The sequence below is a fragment of the Hypanus sabinus genome, chromosome 11, assembly GCF_030144855.1.
Source record: "Hypanus sabinus isolate sHypSab1 chromosome 11, sHypSab1.hap1, whole genome shotgun sequence".
In the NCBI taxonomy this organism is placed as follows: domain Eukaryota; kingdom Metazoa; phylum Chordata; class Chondrichthyes; order Myliobatiformes; family Dasyatidae; genus Hypanus; species Hypanus sabinus.
The window spans coordinates 12,098,203-12,124,818 of NC_082716.1; the positions used below are offsets into that span (position 1 = coordinate 12,098,203).

Genomic DNA, 26,616 nt, shown 5'->3' on the forward strand with positions numbered 1-26,616 from the left:
CAGATGGGTCTATTGAGGAATATTGAGTAGCAAGAAACGAGCTTAAGAAGGGGCTGAGAAGAGCAAGAAGGGGACATGAGAAGGCCTTGATGAGTAGGGTAAAGGAAAACCCCAAGGCATTCTTCAATTATGTGAAGAACAAAAGGATGACAGGAGTGAAGGTAGGACCAATTAGAGATAAAAGTGTGAAGATGTGCCTGGAGGCTGTAGAAGTGAGCGAGGTCCTCAATGAATACTTCTCTTCGGTATTCACCAATGAGGGGGAACTTGATGACAATGAGGACAATATGAGTGAGGTTGATGTTCTGGAGCATGTTGTACTTAAAGGAGAGGAAGTGTTAGAGTTGTTAAAATACATTAGGACGGATAAGTCCTCGGGGCCTGACGGAATATTCCCCAGGCTGCTCCACAAGGTGAGGGAAGAGATTGCTGAGCCTCTGGCTAGGATCTTTATGTCCTCGTTGTCCACGGAAATGGTACCGGAAGATTGGAGGGAGGTGAATGTTGTCCCCTTGTTCAAAAAAGGTAGTAGGGATAGTGGGAAAGCTCTTGGAAGAGATTCTTAGAGATAAGATCTATGTGTATTTAGAGAATCATGGTCTGATCAGGGACACTCAGCATGGCTTTGCGAAGGGCAGATCGTGTCTAACAAGCCTGATAGAGTTCTTTGAGGAGGTGACCAGGCATATAGATGAGGGTAGTGCAGTGGATGTGATCTACATGGATTTTAATATGGCATTTGACAAGGTTCCACATGGTAGGCTTATTCATAAAGTCAGAAGGCATGGGATCCAGGGAAGTTTGGCCAGGTAGATTCAGAATTGGCTTGCCTGCAGAAGGCAGAGGGTCATGGTGGAGGGAGTACATTCTGATTGGAGGGTTATGACTACTGGTGTCCCACAAGGATCTGTTCTGGGACCTCTACATTTTGTGATTTTTATTAATGACCTAGATGTTGGGGTAGAAGGGTGGGTTTGCACCCAAGTTTGCAGATGACACAAAGGTTGGTGGTGTTGTAGATAGCGTAGGGGATTGTCAAAGATTGCAGAGAGACATTGATAGGATGCAGAAGTGGGCTGAGAAGTGGCAGATGGACTTCAACCCGGAGAAGTGTGAGGTGGTACACTTTGGAAGGACAAACTCCAAGGCAGAGTGCAAAGTAAATTTTGGTAGTGTGGAGGAGCAGAGGGATCTGGGGGTACATGTCCACAGATCCCTGAAAGTTGCCTCACAGGTAGATAGGTAGTTAAGAAAGCTTATGGGATATTAGCTTTCATAAGTCAAGGGATAGAGTTTAAGAATCGCGATGTAATGATGCAGCTCTATAAAACTCTGGTTAGGCCACACTTGGAGTACTGTGTCCAATTCTGGTCACCTCACTACAGGAAGAATGTGGAAGCATTGGTAAGGGTACAGAGGTGATTTACCAGGATGCTGCTTGGTTTAGAGAGTATGAACTATGATCAGAGATTAAGGGAGCTAAGGCTTTACTCTTTGGAGAGAAGGAGGATGAGAGGAGACATGATAGAGGTGTACAAGATATTAAGAGGAATAGAAAGAGTGGATAGCCTGCACCTCTTCCCCAGGGCACCACTGCTCAGTACAAGAGGACTTGGCTTTAAGGTAAGGGGAGGGAAGTTCAAGGGGGATATTAGAGGAAGTTTTTTTTTACTCAGAGAGTGGTTGGTGCATGGAATGCACTACCTGAGTCAGTGGTGGAGGCAGATACACTAGTGAAGTTAGTGCAAGAGACTACTAGACAGGTACATGGAGGAATTTAAGGTGAGGGGTTTATATAGGAGGCAGGGTTTGAGGGTCGGCACAACATTGAGGGCTGAAGGGCCTGTAATATGCTGTACTATTCTATGTTCTATGTTCTAGGATAGGAGACTTCATTTCCTGTAGGATTTCAAGTTCTTTTCTGGGAGCTGATCTTGTCATGTAATGCAACAATTAGCATCAGGAAAGCGAACAGTGTTGTCGCAGATGTCTGCCACCCTAGCCATTCCCTTTTCTCTATTCTACCTTCCAGGATAAGATGCATGAGCTTGAAAGCCAAGACTTTCAGACCCAGGACCCCCACTGCTGACATAATTACCTGTTTACATCTTCTTCCCAATGGTGTCGTCAAGTTCTCAAATCCTTAATTCTACCTCTTCCACTATTGTCACTTTAGGACTTGTTCTAGCAATATTTCTGACTGCAATATCATCTTTGCCATACATGTTGTCATGTTCCAGTGCCAACACAGAATTCCCACAATGCTTGGTAGATCAACACAGAACCCAACAGCCCACTTGCCCTATGGTTTAACAGTGATTGCTGGTAATGAATACACAAATCATAGGTTACTCTGACAGCAGGAATCACTGCTGGAGCACTTTGAAGGCTATTCCCCTGGCAGGATTCAGAGCCAGTCTTTACCAGACAGCATGCAGTGAAGGTGAGAAGGGGTGGGTTCAAGGGGGATGTGAGGGGTACGTTTGTTTTTACTCAGTGAGTCATGGATGGCTGGAATGCGCTGCCTAGTATGGTGGTAGAGGCAAATACAATAGGGGCTTCCAAGAAATGTTTGGACAGACATGGATGTAAGGTAAGATGGAGGGAAATGGACATGGAATTAGGTAGGAGGGTATAGTGCTTGGGTGTTTTCGATTTGCTTTTTAGCTGGTTCGATGTGACACTGTTGAATGGCCTGTTGTTGTGCTGTACTCTTCTCTGCTCTATGCCATACCATGCTTCCCTTCTGTATCTACTATTGAATTTATTATTAGAGTCAGAGAGTCATCGATACCTGATGTTGGTTGGGAATTAATCCATTAAGAATGTTGATAATCTGTTCATCGGAAATCCCAAATTCTCCATCTTTTGCAAGGCCCAATGTATCACAGAGGATTAGGCTTGCTGTCGCTTTTTCTGCCTGGAAGGAGTACTTTGAAAACTGTAATTGAAACACAAGGCTGCATTGTCAACTCTGACGTCATTTAAAAACACATTGGAGAAACCTGCCAACTTCTAGAATGGGAGTACGGATGGACCGAAGTTTCAACAGTTGTACTTTCCAACAGCCCACTTTCCCCATGGTTTAACACTGCCTACTGGTACTGAATACAGAATTCACAGGTCAACCCCACAGCAGGAGGGTAGTGGGAATCATCCCTGGAGAAGTTGGAAGGCAATTTCCCTGTCAAGGTTCGTAAACAGTCTTTACCTCTCGCTAAGATCATGCTGCAGATTCCTCAAATGTTCAGGAAATTCTCCTATACAAGGGATCACCTAATAAATATTTTGCATCTGTACTTACTCAGGAGACAGACAGAGTCTATAGAAGTGAGGCAAAGCTGCACCAACTTCATCTATGAAGATTAGAGAGGAGGAGGAGTTCGCTGTCCTTAGGCAAATCGGGATGGATAAATCCCCAGGGCCTGACAAGGTGTTCCCTCAGACTCAGTGGGAGGCATGAGCAGAAATTGCAGGGGCCCTAGCACATCTTAAATTATCCTTAGTGACAGGAGAGATACCAGAGGATTGGAGGATAGCCAGTGTTGTTCCACTGTTTAAGAAAGGCTCTAAATATAAACCAGGAAATTATAAGCTGTTGAGTCTGACATCGGTTGTGGGAAAGTTATTGGAAAGTATTCTGTACAATTGGATATTCAGCATGGCTTCCACATGGTAGTTCAAGTCTAACCAATCTTATAGAAACTTTTGAGTAAGTTACCACAAAAGTACATGGAAGCAAGGCAATGGATATTGTCTACATGGACTTTAGCAAGGCATTTGACAAGGTCCCACACGGGAGGTTAGTCAAGAAGGTTCAGTAGCTCAGCATTCAAGATGAGGTAGAAAATTGGATTAGACAATGACTTTGTGGGAGAAGCCAGAGAGCGGTAGCAGATGGTTGCCTCTCTGACTGGAGGCCTGTGACCAGTGGAGTGCCACAGGGATCAGTGCTGGGTCCATTGTTGTTTGTCATCGATATCAATGACCTGGGTGATAACGTGGTTAACTGGATCAGCAAATTTTCAGATGACACCATGATTGGGGTGTACTGGACAGCAGAGAAGACTGTCATGGCTTGAAGGATCTGGATCAGCTGGAAAAATGTGCTGAAAAGTAGCAGGTGGAATTTAATGCAGATAAGTGCAAGGTCTTGTGCTTCGGTAAGACCAACCAGGGTAGGTTTTACACAGTGAATGGTTGGGCACTGAGGAGTGTGACAGAACATAAGCATCTGGGAATACAGTTACATAATTCATTGAAAGTGGCATCATAGGTAGGTAGCATTGTAAAGAAAGCTTTAGGCACATTGGCCTTCATAAATCAAAGTATTTGGCACATCAGATGGGATGCTGTGTTGAAGTTATACAAGACATTGGTGAGAACTAATTTGGAGTATTGTATGCAGTTCTGGTCACCTACCTACAGGAAACGTGTAAGAAAATTGAAAGAGTACAGCAAAAATGTTCAACTATATTGTAAGATCTGGAAAACTTGAGTTATAAGGAAGGATTGAATAAGTTAGGACTTTAATCCTTAGAACATTGAAGACTGAGAGAAAATTTGATAGAAGTTTACAAAATCATGAGGCGTACAGATAAGGTAAATGCAAGCAAATGTTTTCCTTTGAGATTGACTGTGACTACAACTAGAGCTCATGGGTTAAGGGTGAAAGGTGAGAAGTTGAAGTGGAACATGAGGGGAAATTCCTTCACTCAAAGAGTCGTGGAAGTGTGGAATGAGTGCTGCCAGCACAAGTCGTGCATGTGACCTCAATATCAAAATTTATGTGAAGTTTGACTAGGTACATGGACGATAGGGGTATGTTGGGCTATGGTCCCGGTGAAGATTAATGAGAGTCAGCAGTTTAAATGATTTTGGCACGGTCTAGGGCGGGTCTGTGTGCTGTACTTTTCTATGATTCAAAGCCTGTCGATGGCCATTGATCTGTCAGGATGTCAGAAGGGCATGATGTGGGAGGCCAGAGATCATTTGTATTGCTTAAGGCCATAATAGAGCATAAGATGGTGATGAAGAGGAGTACAGAAGCAAGATATATCAGCTAGACGAGTGGTGTCGCATCAACAACCTTGCACTCAATGTCAATTATATCAAACAACTGATTGTGGATTTCAGAAAAGGTAAGACAAGGGAACACACAGCAGTCCTCATCAAGGGATCATCAAAAGAAAGAGTGAGCAATTTCAAGTTCATGGGTGTCAATCTCTCAAAGATCTATCCTAGGCCCAATGTATCAATGCAGCTACAAAGAAGGCACAACAGCAGCAATATTTCATTAGAAGTTTGAGGAGATTTGGTATGTCACCAAAGACACTCACAAGTTTCTACAGATGTACCACAGTGAGCATTCTGACTGACTGCATCACTGTTTGGTATTGATGGAATACTGTACAGGATCACAAGAAGATGCTGAATGTGTAAACCTAGGTAGCTCCATCATGGGCACTAGCTTTTGTAGTATTCAGCTCATCTTCAAGGAGCAATGCCTTAAAAAGGCAGCGTTCATCATTCAGGGCCCTCCTCACCCAGGACATGCCCTCTTCTCATTGCTACCATCAGGAAGGAGGTACAGAAGCCTAAAGGCACACACTCAGTGATTCAGGAACAGCTTCTTCCCTTCTGCCATCCGATTTCCGAACAGACATTGAGCCCATGAACACTAGCTCAGTATTTTTGTACTTTATTTCTAATTTTCCAATTTACTTAATTAAACTAATATTATACATATATATGTGTGTACACACACACACACACACACACACACACACACACAGAGTAATTCACTGTTTTTTCTTTATTATATACTACATACCACTGCTGCCGCAAAGACAACAAATTTCGCGACAAATAAACTTAATGTTATTAAACCTGATTGCGTTTCTGGTTCTGAAGTACATTTGTATTCTTACTTTGGTGGTGGTATTTCCAGCGAAAGCCCGATTGGTCACATAATCATGGAAAACCGAGTCCACAGAGTTGATGAAACTGGATTTTCCTGCTCCTAGAGGTCCAATGAGTAAAATTGTTGGCCGAATGCTCGAGTTTAGGAATGGGTTGTATGTCTTGACAAAGTCAAGTAGTTCATCTTTTCTCCTGTTGACAAGCACATTTATATCAGTCAATTTCAGGCATATAGGCGTGGGAATGAGACACGGAGTTAAAATAGTTGGGCACCAAATGATCCTGGCTGTTATGAAAGACATTGTGTGGCCACTTGATGAAGCGATCCCCCAGTCTGCGTTGGGTCCCAGTGATGTAGCAGAGGCCACACTGGAAGCATCGGAATGCAATAAATTACACCACTTCTCACTGCCCCTCCCTATCGCCCACCAGCTCTTACTCTGCCTCTTCCCCTCACCTGTATATACCAACTTCTCACCGCTTTCTTTCCAGTCCTGCTAAGGGGTGTCCAGCCAAAATATTAATGACCAATTTCCCTCCTGACCCCCTTAGGTACTCCAGCATTTTGTGTGTTGCAATACGCTGGACGATTGAGCTGGGGTAGTCATTGGCACTGTGACTACAAGAGCAAGCCGGAACAGGTCAGAGGCTAGGAACTTACAGTGAGTAACTTCCCAAAGCCTGTTCAACACCTCAGGTCAGGAGTGTGATGGAACACTCTCCATCTGCCTGGCCAAGTGTAGCTTCCACAACATTCAAGATCTATTAGGAAATGAGTTAGGACAGGTGATGGGGATCTCCTGTTAGGAAACAAGTTAGGACAGGTGATGGAAGTTTGTGTTGAGGAACACTCTGGGTCCAGTGATCATAACGTCATTAGTTTCAACTTGATCATGGATAAAGATAGATCTGGTCCTCGGGTCGAGGTTCTAAACTGGAAAAAGGCCAAATTTGAAGAAATGAGAAGGGATCTAAAAAGTGTGGATTGGGACAGGTTGTTCTTTGGCAAGGATGTGATTGGTAAATGGGAGACCTTCAAAGGAGAAATTTTGAGAGTGCAGAGCTTGTATGTTCCCGTCAAGGTTAAAGGAAAAGTAAATAAGAATAAAGAACTTGGTTTTCGAGGGATATTGGAAATCTGATGAAGAAGAGAGAGATATATGACAGGTATAGGCATCAAGGAGCAAATAAGGAGCTTGACAAGTATAAAAAGTGCAAGAAAATACTTAAGAAAGAAATCAGGAGGGCTAAAAGAAGACATGAGGTTGCTTTGGCAGTCAAAGTGAAGGATAATCCTAAGAGCTTCTACAGGTATATTAAAAGCAAAAGGATAGTAAGGGATAAAAATTGGTCCCCTTGAAGATCAGAGTGATGGGCTATGTATGGAACCAAAAGAAATGGGGGAGATCTTACATGGGTTTTTTGCATCTGTATTTACTAAGGAAACTGGAATGAAGTCTATGGACATAAGGCAAACAAGTAAGGAGGTCATGGAACCTATAGAGATTGAAGAAGAGGTGGTGCTTGCTGTCTTGAGGCAAATCAGAGTAAATAAATCCCCTGTACCTGACAGGGTATCCCCTCGAACCTTGAAAGAGACTAGTGTTGAAATTGCAGGGGCACTGGCAGATAGATTTAAAATGTCGATATCCACAGATGAGGTGCTAGAGGATTGGAGGATAGCTCATGTAGTTCCGTTGTGTAAAAAAGGATCTAAAAGTAATCCAGGAAATTATAGGCCAGTAAGTTTGACATCAGTAGTAGGTAAATTATTGGAAGGAGTACTAAGAGATAGGATCTACAACTATTTGGATAGACAGGGACTTATTACGGAGAGTCAACATGGCTTTGTGCATGGTAGGTCATGTTTAACCAATCCAATAGAGTTTTTCGAGGAGGTTACTAGGAAAGTGGATGAAGGGAAGGCAGTGGATGTTGTCTACATGGACTTCAGTAAGGCCTTTGACAAGGTCCCGCATGGGAAGTTAGTTAGGAAGATTCAGTCACCGGGTATACATGGTGAGGTAGTAAATTGGATTAGACATTGGCTCAATGGGAGAAGCCAGACAGTGGTAGTGGAGGATTGTTTCTCTGAGTGGAGGCCTGTGACTCATGGTGTGCCACAGGGATCAGTGCTGGGTCCATTGTTATTTGTCGTCTGTATCGATGATCTGGATGATAATGTGATAAATTGGATCAGCAAATTTGCTGATGATACAAAGACTGGTGGTGTAGTGGACAGTGAGGAAGATTTTCAAAGCTTGCAGAGGGATTTGGACCAGTTGGAAAAATGGGCTGAAAAATGTCAGATGGAGTTTAATGCAGAGAAGTATGAGGTATTGCACTTCGGAAGGACAAACCAAGGTAGAACATACAAGGTAAATGGTAGGACATTGAGGAGTGCAGTAAAACAGAGGGATCTGGGAATACAGATACATAATTCCCTAATAGTGGCATCACAAGTAGATAGGGTTGTAAAGAGAGCTTTTGGTACATTGGCCTTTATAAATCAAAGTATTGAGTATAAGAGTTGAAATGTTATGGTGAGGTTGTATAAGATATTGGTGAGGCCGAATTTGGAGTATTGTGTGCAGTTTTGGTCACCTAATTACAGGAAGGATATTAATAAGGTTTAAAGAGTGCAGAGAAGGTTTACAAGGATGTTGCCAGGACTTGTGAGACTGAGTTACAGAGAAAGGTTGAATAGGTTAGGACTTTATTCCCTGGAGCGTAGAAGAATGATGGGAGATTTTGATAGAGGTATATAAAATTATGATGGAGAGAGTTAGAGTAAATTCAAGCAGGCTTTTTGCACTGAGGATAGAGAAGAAAAAAGACATGGGTTAAGGGTGAAAAGGGAAAAGTTTAAAGGGAACATTAGAGGGGGCTTCTTCACACAGAGAGTGGTGGGAGTGTGGAATGAGCTGCCAGTTGAAGTGGTGAATGCAGGCTCACCTTTAACATTTAAGAAAAACTTGGACAGGTACATGGATGGGAGGAGTATAGAGGGATATGGTCTAGGTGCAGGTCAGTGGGATTAGGCAGAAAAATGGTTCGGCACAGCTGAGAAGGGCCGAAGGGCCTGTTTCTGTGCTGTAATTTTCTATGGTTCTAAGCTTAGCACCATATAAGAAGCCCACTCCACAACTATTCACTCAGTCCATCACAGACACACAGCAGCAGCAGTTTATACCATCTGCAGAACATACTATAGAAACTCACCCTCCAAACCCAACACCTCTGCCAGCTAGATGACAAGAATTGGAAAAACAGGGGAACACCACTACCTAGGAGTCACCCTTAAAGGGACAAACCATCCAGACCTGGAAATATATTGCCATTGCTGGACTGTCACTCCTGGAACCCCCTCCCTAATGCCACTGTGGATGTACCCACACCTCAAGGACTACAGTTGTTCAAGAGGGCAGCTCACCAGCTTCTCAAGGGCTTCTCAAGTAGGGAGGACCAATTAAATGTCAGTTCAACCTGTGAAGCCTACATCCCATAAGATCCATATAGGTGCAAATTAAGCCACTTAGCCCATCAAGACTATTCCGTCATTTCATCATGACTGATCCAATTTTTCCTCTCAGCCCCAACCTCCTGCCTTCTCCTCGTATCCCTTCATTTGCTGACTAATCAAGAATCTATCAGCCTCTGCCTCAAACACACCAAATGACATGACATCCATAGCTGCCTCTGGCAACAAATTCCAGATTCATCAGTCTCTAGCTGAAGAAATTCCTCCTCATCTACATTCTAAAAGGACACCCCTCCATTCCAAGGCTGTGTCCTGTGGTCCTAGACCACAACACCACAGGAAGCATCCACTCCACATCCATTCTTTCTAAGCCTTTCAACATTCAGTAAGATTCAATGAGATCACTCCTCATTCTTCTGAATTCCAGTGAGTACAGTGCCAGAGTCATCAAACGCTGCTCATTTGACAAGCCTTTCAATTGTAGAATCATTCTTGTGAATGTCCTTTGAACCAGCTCCCATGTCAGCACATTCTCGATTAGAAAAAGGGGCATAAAACTGCTCACAGGACTCCAAGTGAGGACTTACCAGTGCTTTATAAAGCCTCAACATTACGCTCTTGATTTTATACTCTAGTCCTCTTCAAACGAATGCTAACATCGCATTTGCTTTCCTCACCGCTGACTCAACCTGCAAATTAACCTTTAAGGAATCCTGCACAAGAACTCCCCAGTCCCTTGGCAGCTCAGATTGTTTTTGAATATTCCCTCCATTTAGAAGATTGTCAACCCTTTTATTTCTGCTACCCAAGTACATGACTATATACTTCTTGGCACTGTATTCCATCTGCCTCTTCTTTGCCCATTCTCTTAATCTGTTTAGTCCATTGTCTCTCTACTTATTCAAAACAATATGCCCTCTATCTATCTTCATATCATCCACAAACTTGGCCACAAATCAATCAATTCCATCACCCAAGTCATTGACATAACGGAAAAGAAGTGGTCCCACACAGGCCCTTTGGAACACCACTGAACACTGTCAGCCAACCAGAAAAGGATCCCATTATTCCCTCTCTTTTCTTCCTACCAATCAGCCACTAGCCAACTGGTGATGTAGTGACATCCACACTGGGCTTCAAGGCGAATGGTCCAGGGTTCAAATCTGGCTAGCTTCTTGCACACTTTCTATCTGTGCTGGCTAAGCGATAACCTAACAATTCTGCCTCATAAAAAAGACAAAAATGCAAAAGAAATGTCAAGGTTGCTGCCCGATGTGACACAAAGTGCAGAAAGGAACAACAACAAATCAGCCACTGCTTTAACCATGCTAGAATCTTTCCTGTAATACCACGGGCTCGCCATAGTTTGTTAAGCAGCCTCATGTGTGACACCTTGTCAGAGACCTTCTGAAAATCAAATAATTCTCCTTTGTCTATCCTGCTTGTTAATTCTTCAAAGAATTCCAACAGATTTTTCAGGCAAGACTTTCCCTTAAGGAAACCATGCTGACTATGGACTATTTAACCATGTGCATCCTGTACCCCAAAGCCACTGAGGTCATACTAACTGGCCTGTAATTTCCTCTCTTCTACCTACCACCCTTCTTGAAGAATGAAGTGATATTTGCAATTTTCCAGTCCTCTGGAACCACACCAAAGTCTAGTGATTCTTGAAAGGTCATTACTAATGCCTCCACAATCTCTTCAGCCACTTCTTTCAAAACCCTCTAAACACCATCTCATCCAAGCAACTTATCTACCTTCAGACCTTTCATTTTCTCAAGAACCTCTCCCTACTAATGGTAACTTCACACACTTCTGCCCCTTGATACCTCCAGCATTCCACTAATGTCTTCCACAGTGAACAGTGATGCAAAATATGTATTCAGTTTGTCCCCCATTACTACCTTTCCAGCATCATTTTCCAGACTCTCACCTCTCTTACTCTTTATGTATCTGAAGAAACATTAGGTATTCTTTTTAACAGTAATAGCTAGCCACCCTTCCTATTCCATCTTTTTCTTCTTAATGATTTTTATTTTAGTTGCCTTCTGTTAGTACTTAAAAGCTTCCCAATCCTCTACTAATGAAAAAGAAGCCGCCTCCACAGGCAGCGCACAGGTCCGGGTGCGAAGGGAGAGCTTTGCGGGGACTCAGCCATAACCGGCGCACCAATCCTGTGTTGGAGAGCAGGAAAGGTTCCGGCATAAAAGGGAGTCAGAGCCTAGAGAGCAGTCATCATCAGAGTGGTCTGAGTTAGAGTGATAGGGCATTGGCTCATTCGGGCTTCGGCAAAAGCGGGCTTTGGTGAGGTAAGTGGGCAAGCAGACAAGTGGACTTCATTTCTCCTTGCATTTTTTGAGGATTAGAAAGCATATCTGTAGGGTTAGTACTTTGCTCTACCTACAGCTTATTATGGAAAGGTCAGCTTAGCTTAGCTCAGTCGCGGAGGGAACGATCCCTGCGAAAAGCAGAGCGGGGTAGAGAGGGAAAGATGTGCTCAGTGGTGGGGTCCTGTTGAAGGTGGCGAAGTTGCAGAGGATAATATGCTGGATCCAGAGGCTGGTGGGGTGGTAGGTGAGGGCAAGGGGAACACGGTCCCTGTTGTGGTGACGGGAGGATGGGGTGAGGGCTGATGTGCAGGAAATGGAGGAGATGCAGGTGAGGGCATCATTGATGATGGCAGAAGGGAAACCACGATTCTTAAAGAAAGAAGACATTTATGATGTCCTGGAACGGAAAGCCTCATCTTGGGAACAGACTATTTCCCTCTCTATCCCTCTCTGCTTTTCACAGGGATCGTTCCCTCCGTGACTGCCTGGTCCACAAGTCCCTCCCCACAGATCTCCCACCTGGTGCTTATCCCTGCAAGTGTAAGTGCTACACCTGTCCCTACACCTCCTCTCTTACTGCCATTCAGGGCCCCAAACAGTCCTTCCAGGTGAGGCAACACTTCACTTGTGAGTCTGTTGGGGTAATCTATTGCATCCGGTGCTCCTGGTGCGGCCTCCTCTACATCGGCGAGACCCGACGCAGATTGGGGGACCTCTTCGTCGAGCACCTACACTTCATCCGTCACAATAGACAGGACCTCCCGGTTGCCACCCACTTCAACTCTGCTTCACATTCCCATTCGGATATGTCCATACATGGCCTTCTCTACTGCCATGATGACGCCAAACCAGGTTGGAGGAGCAACACCTCATATACCGTCTGGGTAGCCTCCAGCCCCTTGGTATGAACATCGAATTCTCCAACTTCTGGTAATTCCCTCCTTCTCCCTTCCCCTATCCCACTTTTACTGTCTCCTCTTCTAGCTGTCTATCACCTCTCTCATGATTCTGCCTTTCTCTACTACCCATAGTGCTTTCCCCTTAGATTCCTTCTTCACCTCTCCTGCCTATCCCCGCCCTGCTTCCCCTCCCCCACCCCTTGATCTTTCCTCTGATTGATTTTCTACCTTCCCCCCCCACCTTCTTTATGGGGCCCCTGCCCCCTCCTTCTTCAGTCCTGCAGAAGGGTCTCAGCCTGAAATGTTGACTGCTCATTTCAACGGATGCTGCCCAGTCTGCTGAGTTCATCCAGCTTGTTTGTATGTGTTGATGTGACCACAGTATCCGCAGTGTTTACCACCCGACTAATGTTATCCAAGGGAAGGGCAAGGGCCGATACAGCTTGGCATCAGTGCTGTCGCAGGAGTTGCCAGATCGAGGCTGAGGACAACGCCGGACTGCCTTAGGGACTCCAGCTCCGGATTTGTCCTCAGGGTTTACTCCTGAAGCCTTTCCCACGAGTGGGTATGGCCACAAGGCAGTGGAGGTTTGAAATCAGAGTTTTCCCTGTCTTAGATGGACTGCCTTCCCAGGCTGACGAGCTCCATCCACCCGAAGCACTGGTTTTAAGGCACCTGGACCTGCCTTCGCCCCTCTCCTGTCAGTAGAAACAGTTCCGCCAGACTTAGAGGCGAAGCCACATGAGAAGGCCAGGAGTTGGACTTGGTTGTCAGAGGCTATTTGAAGCGCATGCCATGAGGAGCACTTTTAGGTAGTGGGAGCTTGTCACCACTACCACACCTCGGCCTGACAACCTTGGAATATGTGGTTAAGAAAAAGGCCCCCCAGGCCTGAGTCGACATAGTAGTAGTAAAAAGGAAGAAATCAACAGAAGACAACATATATTTGTAAAAAGTCTTAAGGTAAGTAATGTTTATCTTGTTTTTATATTAAATCAATATATCATGTAAAAATGCTAAGTATGTCTATATTAACATATTTTTGCAAGAATTGAATGAGGGTACAAGAGTTGTATGGCCCATCTGAACTCATGCGTGGAAAATTGACGCATGAGGTTGGTCACACCTGATATAAAGGGTAAAAGAGAGTTGAGGGTAGATAAAGGACCAATAGAAAATGACACTGGGATACTGTAATGAGAGATGCAGAGATAGAGGAACGGAATGCGTATTTTGCATTAGTCTTCACAGTGGAAGACATCTGCAGTATACTGGACGTAGAAGCATAGAAAACCTACAGCACAATACAGGCCCTTCGGCCCACAAAGCTGTGCTGAACATGCCCCTACCTTAGAACTACCTAGGCTTTACCCCTAGCCCTCTATTTTTCTAGGCTCCATGTAGCCATTCAGGAGTCTCTTAAAAGACCCTATCGTTTCCGCCCCACCACCACCGCTGGCAGCACATTCAAGAGTGTCAGGGAAGTGAGGTTTGTGCAGTGAAAATTACAACTGAGTAGGTGCTCAGGAAGCTGAATGGTTTGAGGGTGGATAAGTCTCCTGGACCTGATGGAATGCACCCTCGGGTTCTGGAGGAAGTAGCTGGAGAGATTTCGGAGGCATTAGCAATGATATTTCAAGCATTGCTGGATTCTGGCATTGTACCAGATGACTGGAAAATTGCAAATTTTACTCTTCTATTTCAGAAGGGTGGGAGGTAGCAGAAAGGAAACTATAGACCTGTTAGCCTCACATCAGTGGTTGGGAAGTTGTTGGAATCAATTGTTAGGGATGAGATTACAGAATACCTGGAGGCAATGACAAGATAGGCCAAAGCCAGCATGGTTTCCTGAAAGGAAAATCCTGCCTGACAAACCTACTGCACTTTTTTGAGGAAATTACAAGCAGGGTAGACAAAGGAGATGCAGATGATGTGGTGTACTTGAGTTTTCAGAAGGCCTTTGGCAAGGTGCCTCACTTAGGCTGCTTAGCAAGATAAGAGCCCATGGAATTACAGGGGAGTTACTAGCATGGGTGGAGCATTGACTGATTGGCAGAACACAGAGAGTGGGAACAAAGGGATCCTATTCTGGCTGGCTGCCGGTTACCAGTGGAGTTCCACAGGGGTCGGTGTTGGGGCCGCTGCTTTTTACTATGTATGTCAATGATTGGGATTAATAGATTTTTGGCTAAATTTGCCAATGATAAAATAATAGGTGGAGGAGCAAGTCGTGTTGAGAAAAGAGAGAGCCTGCAGAGAGACTTAGATAGTTTAGGGGAAATGGCAAAGAAGTGGCAAATGAAATACAACGTTCGGAAGTGCATGGTCACACACTTCAGTGAAAGAAATAAATGAGGAGACTATTATTTACCAGTAGATGGGGAGAGAATTCAAAATCTAGAGATGCAAAGAGACTTGGGAGTCCTTGTGCAGGATATCCTTAAGGTTAACCTCCAGGTTGAGTCAGTGGTGAAGAAGGCAAATGGAATGTTGCCATTCATTTCTAGAGGTACAGAGTATAAGAGCAGGGATATGATGTTGAGGCTCTATAAGGCACTCGTGAGACCACACGGAGTATTGTGTACAGTTTTGTGCTCCTTATTTTAGAAAGGATATACTGACATTAAAGATGGTTCAGAGAAGATTTATGAGATTGATTCCAGGAATGAAAGGGTTACCGTGTGAGGAACATCTGGCAGCTCTTGGGCTGTATTCCCTGGAGTTCAGGAGAATGAGGGGGGATCTCATAGAAACATTCCAAACATTAAAATGCCTGAACAGATTAGATATGGCAAAGTTATTTCCCATGGTAGGGGATTCTAGGAGAACAGGGCAGGATTTCAGGATTGAAGGACATCCATTTAGAACTGAGATGCGGAGAAATTACTTTAGTCAGAGGGTGATAAATCTGTGGAATTTATTGCCCCAAGTGGTTGTGGAGGCCAAGTCATTGGTTGTATTTAAGGCAGAGATAGATAGGTTCTTGATTAGCCAGGGTTTGGGGAGAAGGCAGGGAAGTGGGAATGACTGGAAGAATTGGATCAGCCCATGATTGAATGGTGGACCAAACTCGATGGGCCAAATGGCCTACTTTTACTCCTATATCTTATGGTCTTATGGTCTAACTTCCCACTAATTTTTGCTCTAGTATATAATCTCTCTTTGGCTTTTATGTTGGCTTTGCCTTCTCTAGTCAGCCACGGTTGTGACAGCTTTCTTTTAGAATGCTTCTTTCTCTTTGGCATGCAGAGATCCTGTGCCTTTCAAATTACTTTTGGAATTTCCAGCCATTGCTGCTCTACTATTATTCCTTTCCCTTTTCCAATAAATCAATTCTGGCCAACTCATCTCTCATGCCTCTGTAATTTTCTTCACTCCACTGTAATATTGATACATCTGACTTTTGCTTTTCCTTCTCAAATTGCAGGGTGAATTCTATCATACTATGATATCCCCTGAATGAATAAAGAAACGTACTGGGAATACTGCATTCAGATCAGGCTGATGAATTACAGATTGCACTGGACAAGGGGCTGAACGACTTTGTCTGTGTTCTAGCCATTAGAAAAGATCGGAGAAGCCAGGGCTTAATTTATTTGGGAAATAAGAGGCCGAGAGGTGATTTAATTGATGTGTACAGCGCCAGCGATCACTGATCGGGGACCAGTTCCCTCCACTCTAAGAAGTTTGTACTTTCTCCCTTTGACCGTAGGGGTTTCTTCTGGGTGCGCTGGTTTCATCCCACATTCCAAGGATGCACGGGTTATTATTAGTGAATTGTAGGCATGCTAAGTCAGCACCAAAGGAAAAGATTTCACTGTCTGCTGCGATGTTTCAATGTACATGTGACAAATAAAGCTAATCTTTAATCCTTCATCTTTTAACCATAAATAGCACAATCGGGAGGAACAAACTTAAGATCATGCTTAGAAGGAGACAACGAAAACTATTTCCACCCAGAAAATGGTAGGATCTGAAACTCAGCCTGCAAGAATGAGACAGGCCACTGTAAGGGACTATCTATCTTCTGTGCAAGTTGAAATTAAGAAAGCATATGGTGTGTTGGCCTTCATTAGTTAGAGGATCGAATTCAAAAGCCCCAAGTTCATGTGGCACCTCAATTGGGTTAGACCCGATTTGGAATACTGCATTCAGTTCTAGTCTCCTCATCATTGCTTCAGAGAGGGTGCAAAGGAGATCTACCAGGATGCTTCTTGGACTAGACAGCATGTCGTATGAGGATAGTTTGAGTGAACTAAGGATTTTCTCTTTGCAGCCAAGGAGGATCAGAGGTGATTTGATACAAGATGATAAGAGGCATAAACTGAATGACAGCCAGAGACTTTTTCCCCAAGGGTATAAATGTAAACCTGTTTGGAGGATAGTATAGGGGGGGGGGGGGTGTTTTGTTTTCTTCGGCAGTTGAACAGGGCACGACTGCGCAAGCACGTGTAAGTCCACCCGTGAGGCAGCAGGAAAGTTGTCCCTGATGACTACACCTGGAAGAGGTGCATCCAGCTGCAGTTCCTGACAAACTGAGTTAGGGAACTGGAGCTGGATGAACTTAGATCATTCGGGAGGCAGAGGCAGAAATAAACAAGAGTTTCAGGAAGATAGTCACCCCTAAGAGTCAGGAGACAGGTAGCTGGGTGACTGTCAGGAGAGGGAAGGGGATTAGACAGAATGAGCAGAGCACCCCTGTGGCCGTTCCCACCAATAATAAGTATATCATTTTGGATACTATCAATGGGGACGACCTACCAGGGACAAGTTGCAGTGGTTGCGTCTCTGGCACCAAGACTGGACCCTCAGCTCAGAAGGGAAAGATGGAAAAGAAGAGAGCAGTAGTGTTAGGGGATTCGATAGTTAGGGGAACAGATAAGAGGTTCTGTGGAAGAGATCGAAAATCCCAGATGGTCTGTTGCCTCCCTGGTGCCAAGGTCCGCCTTATTTCTGATCAAGTTCTCAGTATTCTCAAGAGCGAGGGTTAGCAGCCGGATGTCGTGGTCCATGTAAGGACCAATAACATGAGTAGGAAGAGTGAGGAGTTCCTGAAAGGTGAGTTTAAGGAGATAGGCGCCATTAAAGGACAGGACCTCCAGAATAGCAATCTCAGGATAGCACCCAGTGCCACGTGCAGGCACGTTTAGAAATAGTAAGATAGCACAGATCAACATGTGGCTGAAGACATGGTGCAGGAGGGAGGGCTTCAGATTTATAGATAATTGGGCAGTGTTCCAGGGAAGGTGGAACCTGTTCCAGCAGGATGGTTTACATCTGAACTGGAGGGGGACAAATATTCTTGCAGGTAGGTTTGCTAGAGAGGCTCTAGTGGATTTAAACTAGATACTAGGGCGGAGGGGAACTGGTGTAGGAACAGATGTAGGGGAGAAGGAAGAAAAAGATAGTAAAGTTGTTTGCACCGCTAGTAATAAACAGAGAGTAAGAGGTGGAAAATGTCTTAAATGCATTTATTTTAATGCTAGTAGCATTGTAAGAAAAGTGGATGAGCTTAGAGCATGGATTGATACCGGGAAATATGATGTTGTAGCTATTAGTGAAACATAGTTGCAGAAGGAGTATGATTGGCAACAAAATATTTTTGGATTTCGTTGCTTCAGTTGTGATAGAATCAGAGGAACAAGAGGGGGAGGTGTTGCATTGCTTGTCAGAGAAAATATTACAGCAGTGCTCTGGCAGGATAGATTAGAGGGCTCGTCTAGGGAGGCTGTTTGGGTGGAACTGAAGAATGGGAAAGGTGTAGTAACACTTATAGGGGTGTATTATAGACTACCTAATGAGGAGCGAGAATTGGAGGAGCAAATTTGCAAGGAGATGGCAGATATTTGTAGTAAGCACAAGGTTGTGATTGTGGGAGATTTTGATTTTCCACACATAGACTGGGCAGCCCATACTGTAAAAGGGCTGGATGATTTGGAGTTTGTAAAGTGAGAGCAGGATAGTTTTTTGCAGCAATACATAGAGGTACCAACTGGAGAAGGGGAAGTGTTGGAATTCCTGTTAGGGAATGAGATAGGTCAGGTGACGGAGGTATGTGCTGGGGAGAACTTTGGGTCCAGTGATCACAATGCCATTAGTTTCAATATAATTATGGAGAAGGATAGGACTGGACCCAGGGTTGAGATTTTTGATTGGAGAAAGGCTAACTTTGAGGAGATTCAAAAGGAAGAAGGAGTGGATTGAGACAATTTGTTTTATGGGAGGGATGTAATAGAGAAATGGAGGTCATTTAAAGGTGAAATTTTGAGGGTACAGAATCTTTATGTTCCTGTTAGGTTGAAAGGAAAGGTTAAAAGTTTGAGAGAGCCATGGTTTTCAAGGGATATTGGAAACTTGGTTCGGAAAAAGAGAGATATCTACAATAAATATAGGCAGCATGGAGTGAATCAAGTGCTCGAGGAATAAAAAGAATGTAAAAAGAATCTTAAGAAAGAAATTAGAAAAGCTAAAAGATACATGGGGGAGATTTTGAACAATTTCTTTTCTTCGGTATTCACTAAGGAGAAGGATATTGAATTGTGTAAGGTAAGGTTAACAAGTAGGGAAGTTATGGAAACTATGATGATTAAAGAAGAGGAAGTACTGGCACTTTTAAGGAATATAAAAGTGGATAAGTCTCCGAGCCCTGACAGGATATTCCCTAGGACCTTGAGGGATGTTAGTGTAGAAATAGCAGGGGCTCTGACAGAAATATTTCAAATGTCATTAGAAACGGGGATGGTGCCAGAGGATTGGCGTATTGCTCTTGTGGTTCCATTGTTTAAAAGGGGTTCTAAGAGTAAACCTAGCAATTATTGGCCTGTAAGTTTGACGTCAGTGGTGGGTAAATTAATGGAAAGTATTCTTAGAGATGGTATATATAATTAACTGGATAGACATGGTCTGATTAGGAGCGACAGATCTTATTGAATTTTTTGAAGAGGTTACTAGGAAAGTTGACGAGGGTAAAGCAGTGGATGTTGTCTATATGGACTTCAGTAAGGACTTTGACAAGGTTCCACATGGAAGGTTAGTTAGGAAGGTTCAATTGTTAGGTATTAATATTGAAGTAGTAAAACTGATTCAACAGTGGCTGGATAGGAGATGCCAGAGAGTAGCGGTGGATAACTGTTTGTCAGGTTGGAGGCTGGTAACTAGTGGTGCGCCTCGGAGATCTGTACTGGGTCCAATGTTGCTTGTCGTATACATTAATGATCTGGATGATGGGGTGGTGAATTGGATTAGTAAGTATGCAGATGATACTAAGACAGGTGGTGTTGTAGATGATGAAGTAGATTTTCAAAGCTTGCAGAGAGATTTAGGCTACATCCACACTAGACTGGATAATTTTGAAAACGCCGGTTTTGCATAAAAATTATGGGCGTCCACACTATGCTTTTTTAAAAATATCTCTGTCCATAATAAAATGGATATTTCGGCGAATCTCCTCCTCCTGGGCATGCACAGGACACATCTACCGAAAACAACCGAAGAGGAAGTGGTTTACTATTTCCGTTTCCACTGTGGCATTGTTCTATTTACGTTGGTCAAAAACTAGAGTTCATACAACAACAGTGAAAGGAAGTTTTCAACAATGTCTGCGAGGAATACACAGAAAACCTCCACATGAAGCCGTCTGCCATTGTTGTTTTGGTGTTGGAGGTTTCGTTCATGAAAACAATGAAACTCTGCGCTGCCGTCACCATCTGTTCTGGTACGCCATGACAGCATTGTTAGATTTCTTCGGTTACCCCGTCCACACTGATGTTTTCAAAATTACACACTTTGAAGTGCGTTTCTGAAAATCTCCAGTTTCGAGGAATGAAAACCCCATTTTAGCATGCACGGAGGGTAAAAACAAAGGAAATGTGATGAGGATGTTAGGAGAATTCAGGGTGACTTGGATAGCCTGGGTGAGTGGGCAGATACTTGGCAGATGGCGTTTAATGTGAATAAGTGTGAGGTTATCCACTTTGGGACTAAGAACAGGAAGGCAGATTATTATCTGAACAATGTAGAGTTAGGTAAGGGAGAAATACAAAGAGATCTAGGAGTCCTTGTTCATCAGTCACAGAAGGTGAATGAGCAAGTGCAGTGAAGAAGGCTAATGGAATGTTGGCCTTTATTATAAAGGGAATTTAGTACAAGAGCAAGAAAATCCTCTTGCATTTGTGCAGAGCCCTGGTGAGACCACACCTGGAGTATTGTGTACAGTTTTGGTCTCCAGGGTTAAGGAAGGACATCCTGGCTGTAGAGGAAGTGCAGCGTAGATTCACGAGGTTAATACCTGGGATGTCTGGACTGTCTTACGCAGGGAGGTTAGAGAGACTGGGCTTGTACACGCTGGAATTAAGGAGATTGAGAGGGGATCTGATTGAAACATATAAGATTATTAAGGGATTGGACAAGATAGAGGCAGGAAATATGTTCCAGATGCTGGGAGAGTCCAGTACCAGAGGGCATGGTTTGAGAAAAAGGGGTAGGTCATTTAGGACAGAGTTAAGGGAAAACTTGTTCTCCCAGAGAGTTGTGGGGGTCTGGAATGCACTGCCTCGGAAGGCAGTAGAGGCCAATTCTCTGGATGCTTTCAAGAAGGAGCTAGATAGGTATCTTATGGATAGGGGAATCAAGGGATATGGGGACAAGGCAGGAACCAGGTATTGATAGTAATTGATCAGCCATGATCTCAAAATGGCGGTGCAGGCTCGAAGGGCTGAATGGTCTACTTCTGCACCTATTGTCTATTGTCTAAAAAAAGCTTCGGTTACAGATTTATCCGGTGTAGTGTCTTAAGCCAGTTAGAAGAGTGGGCTGAAAGATGGCAGATGGAGTTTAATGCTGCTAATTGTGAGATGCTACATTTTGTAGGACTAATCAAATAGGACATACATGGTAAATGGTAGGGCACTGAGGAACGCAGTAGAACAGAGTGATCTAGGAATAATGGTGCATAGTTCCCTGAAGGTGGAATCTCATGTGGATAGGGTGGAGAAGAAAACTTTTGGTATGCTGGCCTTTATAAATCAGAGCATTGAGCATAGGAGTTGGGATGTAATGTTGAAATTGTACAAGGCACTGGTGAGGCCAAAGAGTATTGTGTACAGATCTGGTCACCGAATTATAGGAAAGATGTCAACAAAATAGAGAAAGTACAGAGAAGATTTACTAGAATGTTACCTGGGTTTCTGCACCTAAGTTACAGAGAAAGGTGGAACAAATTAGGTCTTTATTCTTTGGAGCGTAGAAGGTTGAGGGGGGACTTGATAGAGGTATTTAAAATTATCAGGGGGATAGATAGAGTTGAAGTGGATAGGCTTTTTCCATTGAGAGTAGGGGAGATTCAAACAAGAGGACATGAGTTGAGAGTTAAGAGGCAAAAGTTTAGGGGTAACACGAGGGGGATCTTCTTTATTCAGAAAGTGGAAGCTGTGCGGAACGAACTTCCAGTAGAAGTGGTAGAGGCCGGTTCGATATTGTCATTTAAAGTAAAATTGGATAGGTATATGGACAGGAAAGGAATGGAGGGTTATGGGCTGAGTGCAGGTTGGTAGGACTAGTTGAGAGTATGCGTTCGCCACGGTCTAGAAGGGCCAAGATGGCCTGTTTCTGTGCAGTAATTGTTATATGTCAGAGATATGTATTTTTTATAGAGTGGTAGGCACCAGGGGTGGTGGTAGAGGCAGATATGTTAGGGACATGCAAGAAACTCAGATTGGCACATGGGAGTGTGGAAAAATAGATGGATTTTCAGGAGGGAAGGGTTAGATTGATCTTAGAGCAGGTGAAAAGGTCAGCACAACACTGGACTGAACGCCTGCACTGTGTTGTAAAGTTCCATGCATCAAAATAGTTCTGAACCATGCACTGAAAAAGAATGAATGGTTTGACTTTGGGAAAAAAAATCACTGCTGATTTACTTTATATTGGTTTTTCTCAGTTTAGTTTTCTATCCATTATTTAAGAAGTAATTTTCATTAGGAAACTTACCTTGGTGACCAATCCATTTTCCTCAAGGGGACTTTTAACTCTGCAAAAGATGAGAAATTTATCAAGTTTAGCTTTGTTTGTGGACTTTCCCCTGAGTTCCCAGTTATTCTGGATGAAATGGGTGAGTTTACCTTCCACTCTGTAAGTTTCTAATTCGGTGAGAGCGATTGGTTTATCACAGCAAATTGGACCAGTATAATCCAGGTTGTAGGACTTGCCAGTCCTAATCTTCATAATCGGCTTGTTATTGAACAAGAACACAAGGCTATCACCAAAACAGATGCCATTCTTTGAATAAGTAAAGGCCTCAGCACCTGGATTCACATCAAACTTAGAAAGCACTCTTGTTGACTCTTTGCCAGTTATTTGGAAGAGGAAAGCTTTATTGTCTTTTACAGAATAATTGACATCTTTGGTAATGTAACCTCCGAAAATGTAATTTGAGTCTACATAACCTACGGTTAATGTTGGTCCCTGCTGAGAGCATTTAGCATTGAAGGAATCCTTACTAAACCCATGGACACTGGCTTTATAGAGAAGGTGTAACTTGATTTCACCAAGAATTTCAAACACAAGTTTCAAGTCTTCTTCTGTGAGATGAGATATTATCACAGACATGCTGAAAAAGTAAAAACACTTGATTAAAATCTACTTTCACAAACTCATCACAGCACAATTTACAAGAATGATGTCAAGATTTATTACCATGTTTCCAGGCCTCAAGAGCCCAGGTTGTAAACAGATATGCAAACTAGGAGTTTATTCCCTAGAGAACAGGAAAATGAGGGGTCACCTTAGAATATAAAACAGTATAGCACAGTACGGACTCTTTAACAAGCAACATTGGGCTGATACATACAATCCTACTTCACAATAAATCCTTCACAGTCTTCATTTCTCTTACCTCCAAATGGTGATCTAAGGATTTCCTAAATGTCTCTCTCAGCCTCTGCCACAACCCCCAACAGTGTGATAGGCACCTACCACTGACATCAAATATCTTCTCTAGTTTTTATTTTACAGCTGTACAGACCAATCATTACTCTGAACAGGGCCTGAAAAATGCATCACACTTTAAATGTTTTTTTTGTAATACACACATCAAACAGAAAGCTCAACTAACACAAGTAAATGTCAGGAAGTCAAAGCAACTGATAGGCAAAATGGCAACAGTAAAACATTTTGACTGGACACCATTGGCGTTCAGTGGGTTGGCAGTTTATTAACATTGATCTACTGACATCCATTCTGTGCTTATTGTTACAATTTATGAGTGTTGCAACTTGAAACATTGACAATGTAAATACATTGCGCTCTAAACTGTTGCAAAGTAAAGGCTGTGTTATGTTTCTTATTTAGAAAATTAATGGATTATACATTATTTATTAACACATAATTAAAGGGTATTTCAAAATTATATTATTATTACATAAAATAAAATTACAGCTGTTCTGCAACAAAGGGTATGTGTGTGGCAGGATTTCAGTTACCGTGCGGTTGCACACCCTCTTAGCTTAGAGGGAACAGTGCCAACCTCTCCACTAACTTTACTGCACTCACCTTAAATGGATCTCCTCTGGTGTTAGCTATGGCTACCCTGGGGAAAGTGCTCCCCCTTCTCTCTTATTCCATTCCCTGTTCTGGTTACTCTTCCTCCACTCTCATAACCTTCCCATCACCTCTCCCTGGTTCCCCACTTCATAGAAACATAAAAAACCTACGGCATAATACAGGCCCTTCGGCCCATAAAGTTGTGCCAAACATGTCCCTACCTTTGAAATTACCCGGCTTACCTATAGCCCTCTATTTTACTAAACTCCACGTACCTATCCAAAAATCTCTTAAAAGACCCTATTGTATCCGCCTCCACCACCGTTGCCGGCAGCCCATTCCACGTACTCACCACTCTCTGTGTAAAAAACTTACTCCAACATCTCCTCTGTACCAACTCTCCAGCATCTTAAACCTGTGTCCTCTTGTGGCATCCCTGGGAAGAAGTCTCCTTCCCTTTCTCCCATGGTCCAGTGTCCTCTGCAATCAGATTCCCTCTTCTTCAGCTCTATCTTTTCCACCTATTATCTCCCAGTTTCTTACTTCACCCCCTTCCCCCATCCATTCATCTTCCCCTTTACTTCCAACCTGTACACCTCCCTCGCCCCCATACTTTTCAATCCTGATGAAGGATCTTACCCTGAATTGCCCACAGTTTATTCCCTCCATAGATGCTGTCTGACCTCCCACACTTAGTGTGTGTTGCACTTCAGTTATTGATTCCCCATCTCTGGGGTAAAAAAAGACTGAGTGCATTCAGTCCATCTACCCACCGGCATGATTTCTGCTGCCTTCAGTTTCTGCAACAGATGGCTAATTCGTTGGCAACTCACAAGATTCTCTTTATAACCTTTAGGAATTATACCTGTGTTTTGGAAATCCTTAGTGCTTTAGAAATCATTTGCGATTAGGACATCTTTTATAAGGTGAAAATCCTCCATGAGTTTTGAACGTGTTTTAAGAATTTTGTCTAGATTTAAATGTGTATCATTAAAAATAAATTAGCAGTGTTTAAGCTAGTTTGGTAGATGGAAGTATGTCCTCTTTATTAGGAAAGAGGATCCCATTGCTCAATAGCGGATATTGACAGCTAAGCATGCCATGGAGGAGAAATGGGGACGTGACCCAGCCTTTAAGGAGTAGTTGGGACAGTCTGACCTCTAAGTGAGAGTACCCTACTGCAAGATCCATATAACCCATCTTTCCTACAAAGCCCTACATTCTTCCATTATCCAAGTGCCTATCAAGAGTTCCTTAAGTGTCCCTAAAGTACCACATTCTACCACCACTCATGCCACACACTCAGCAAGAAACTTTGCGGTCAGCCTTCAAAAGTGATCATTTGTTTTCGCCGCCCTGGCAGCCTGCAACGAGGTGGGTCCTCGGGGAAGATCACCGAGTCGCAGGCTTAGCTGTTTCTCATTCCAAAGGTACTGTCCGCCTAGCGGGCTCTATCCGACAAAAGTCTCTTTGCAAAGTTTCTTCCTGCCAACATTCCGACGAATCACTTAAGTAACACGTACGGGTTGTTGTACATGTTCAGCATCTGCAGTGTACTTTTTTGTGTTTACGAAATCACTTAATAGGCCGCCGAATAATCAACACAAAAACTGCCGCCCAAGATTCGCTCTGCTAGTTTCCCCGATTATCGCTCCGCTTTGGTGCTTAATAAGAACAATATAATTGTATTTATAACAGTAATAGCGAGAGGGAAAAAAATCACATTTCACCTGGTTTTTCGCACAAGCAACGCTCGACCAGATAAGAGACGAGAAGCAAATGTCGAAAGGCTAGAGGATCCGTCCGCTTGTTTGGAGAGAGGAATAGGAGGACAAGAAACGCGAGGAGTGGCTACTTCCTAAACTGATCTAGTTTAATCGGAAAACGAAACTGAAATTGGTCGAGCTTTTGTAAATTTAATACACTTAGCAAACCCTTAGTCACCGCTAAATGCAGACTCGTGGTCTTCTGCTGTTGTAGCCCAACCACTTGTACAAGTCTCGACGTGTTGTACGTTTAAAGAACTCTTCTGCACACTGCTGTTGTAACGCATGATGATTTGAGTTACTATTGCCTTCCTGTCAATTTGAACCAGACTGGGCATTCTCCTCCCACCTCCATTCTGTGGCAATTTCGGCCACAGAACTGCCACTCATTCGATTTTATTTTGTTTGTTTTCACACTATTCTCCAGAAACACTGGAGAATATTGTGTATAAAATTTCCAGATCACCAGTTTCTACTATACTCAGACCACCCCACCAACAATTAGTCCATGATTAAAGTCATTTAGGTCCCATTTATTCCCCTTCTGATATTTGTTCTTAACGGCAACGGAACCTTTTAACCATGTCTCCATGCTTTCATGAATTGAGCTGCTGCCACATGATTGGCTGATTCGATATATGAATTAAAGAACCAGTGAATATAATAAAGTGGCCAGT

General features: G+C 43.4%; 1 protein-coding gene across 1 annotated transcript in view; it reads right to left on the reverse strand.

Moving 5' to 3' along the window:
- The window catches only part of LOC132401692 (interferon-induced protein 44-like), a 45,836-nt gene extending 19,684 nt beyond the window's left edge, over positions 1 to 26,152 (reverse strand). The window contains exons 1-5 of the mRNA XM_059983774.1: positions 25,904 to 26,152; positions 22,754 to 23,241; positions 22,623 to 22,662; positions 5,931 to 6,114; positions 2,795 to 2,941 (exon numbers count right to left, since the gene is read on the reverse strand). Coding sequence (XP_059839757.1) covers positions 2,795 to 2,941; positions 5,931 to 6,114; positions 22,623 to 22,662; positions 22,754 to 23,240 — 858 coding nt within the window. The 5' untranslated portion in view covers position 23,241; positions 25,904 to 26,152. The remainder of the gene's footprint in view (positions 1 to 2,794; positions 2,942 to 5,930; positions 6,115 to 22,622; positions 22,663 to 22,753; positions 23,242 to 25,903) is intronic.
- Positions 26,153 to 26,616: the final 464 nt, after the last annotated feature.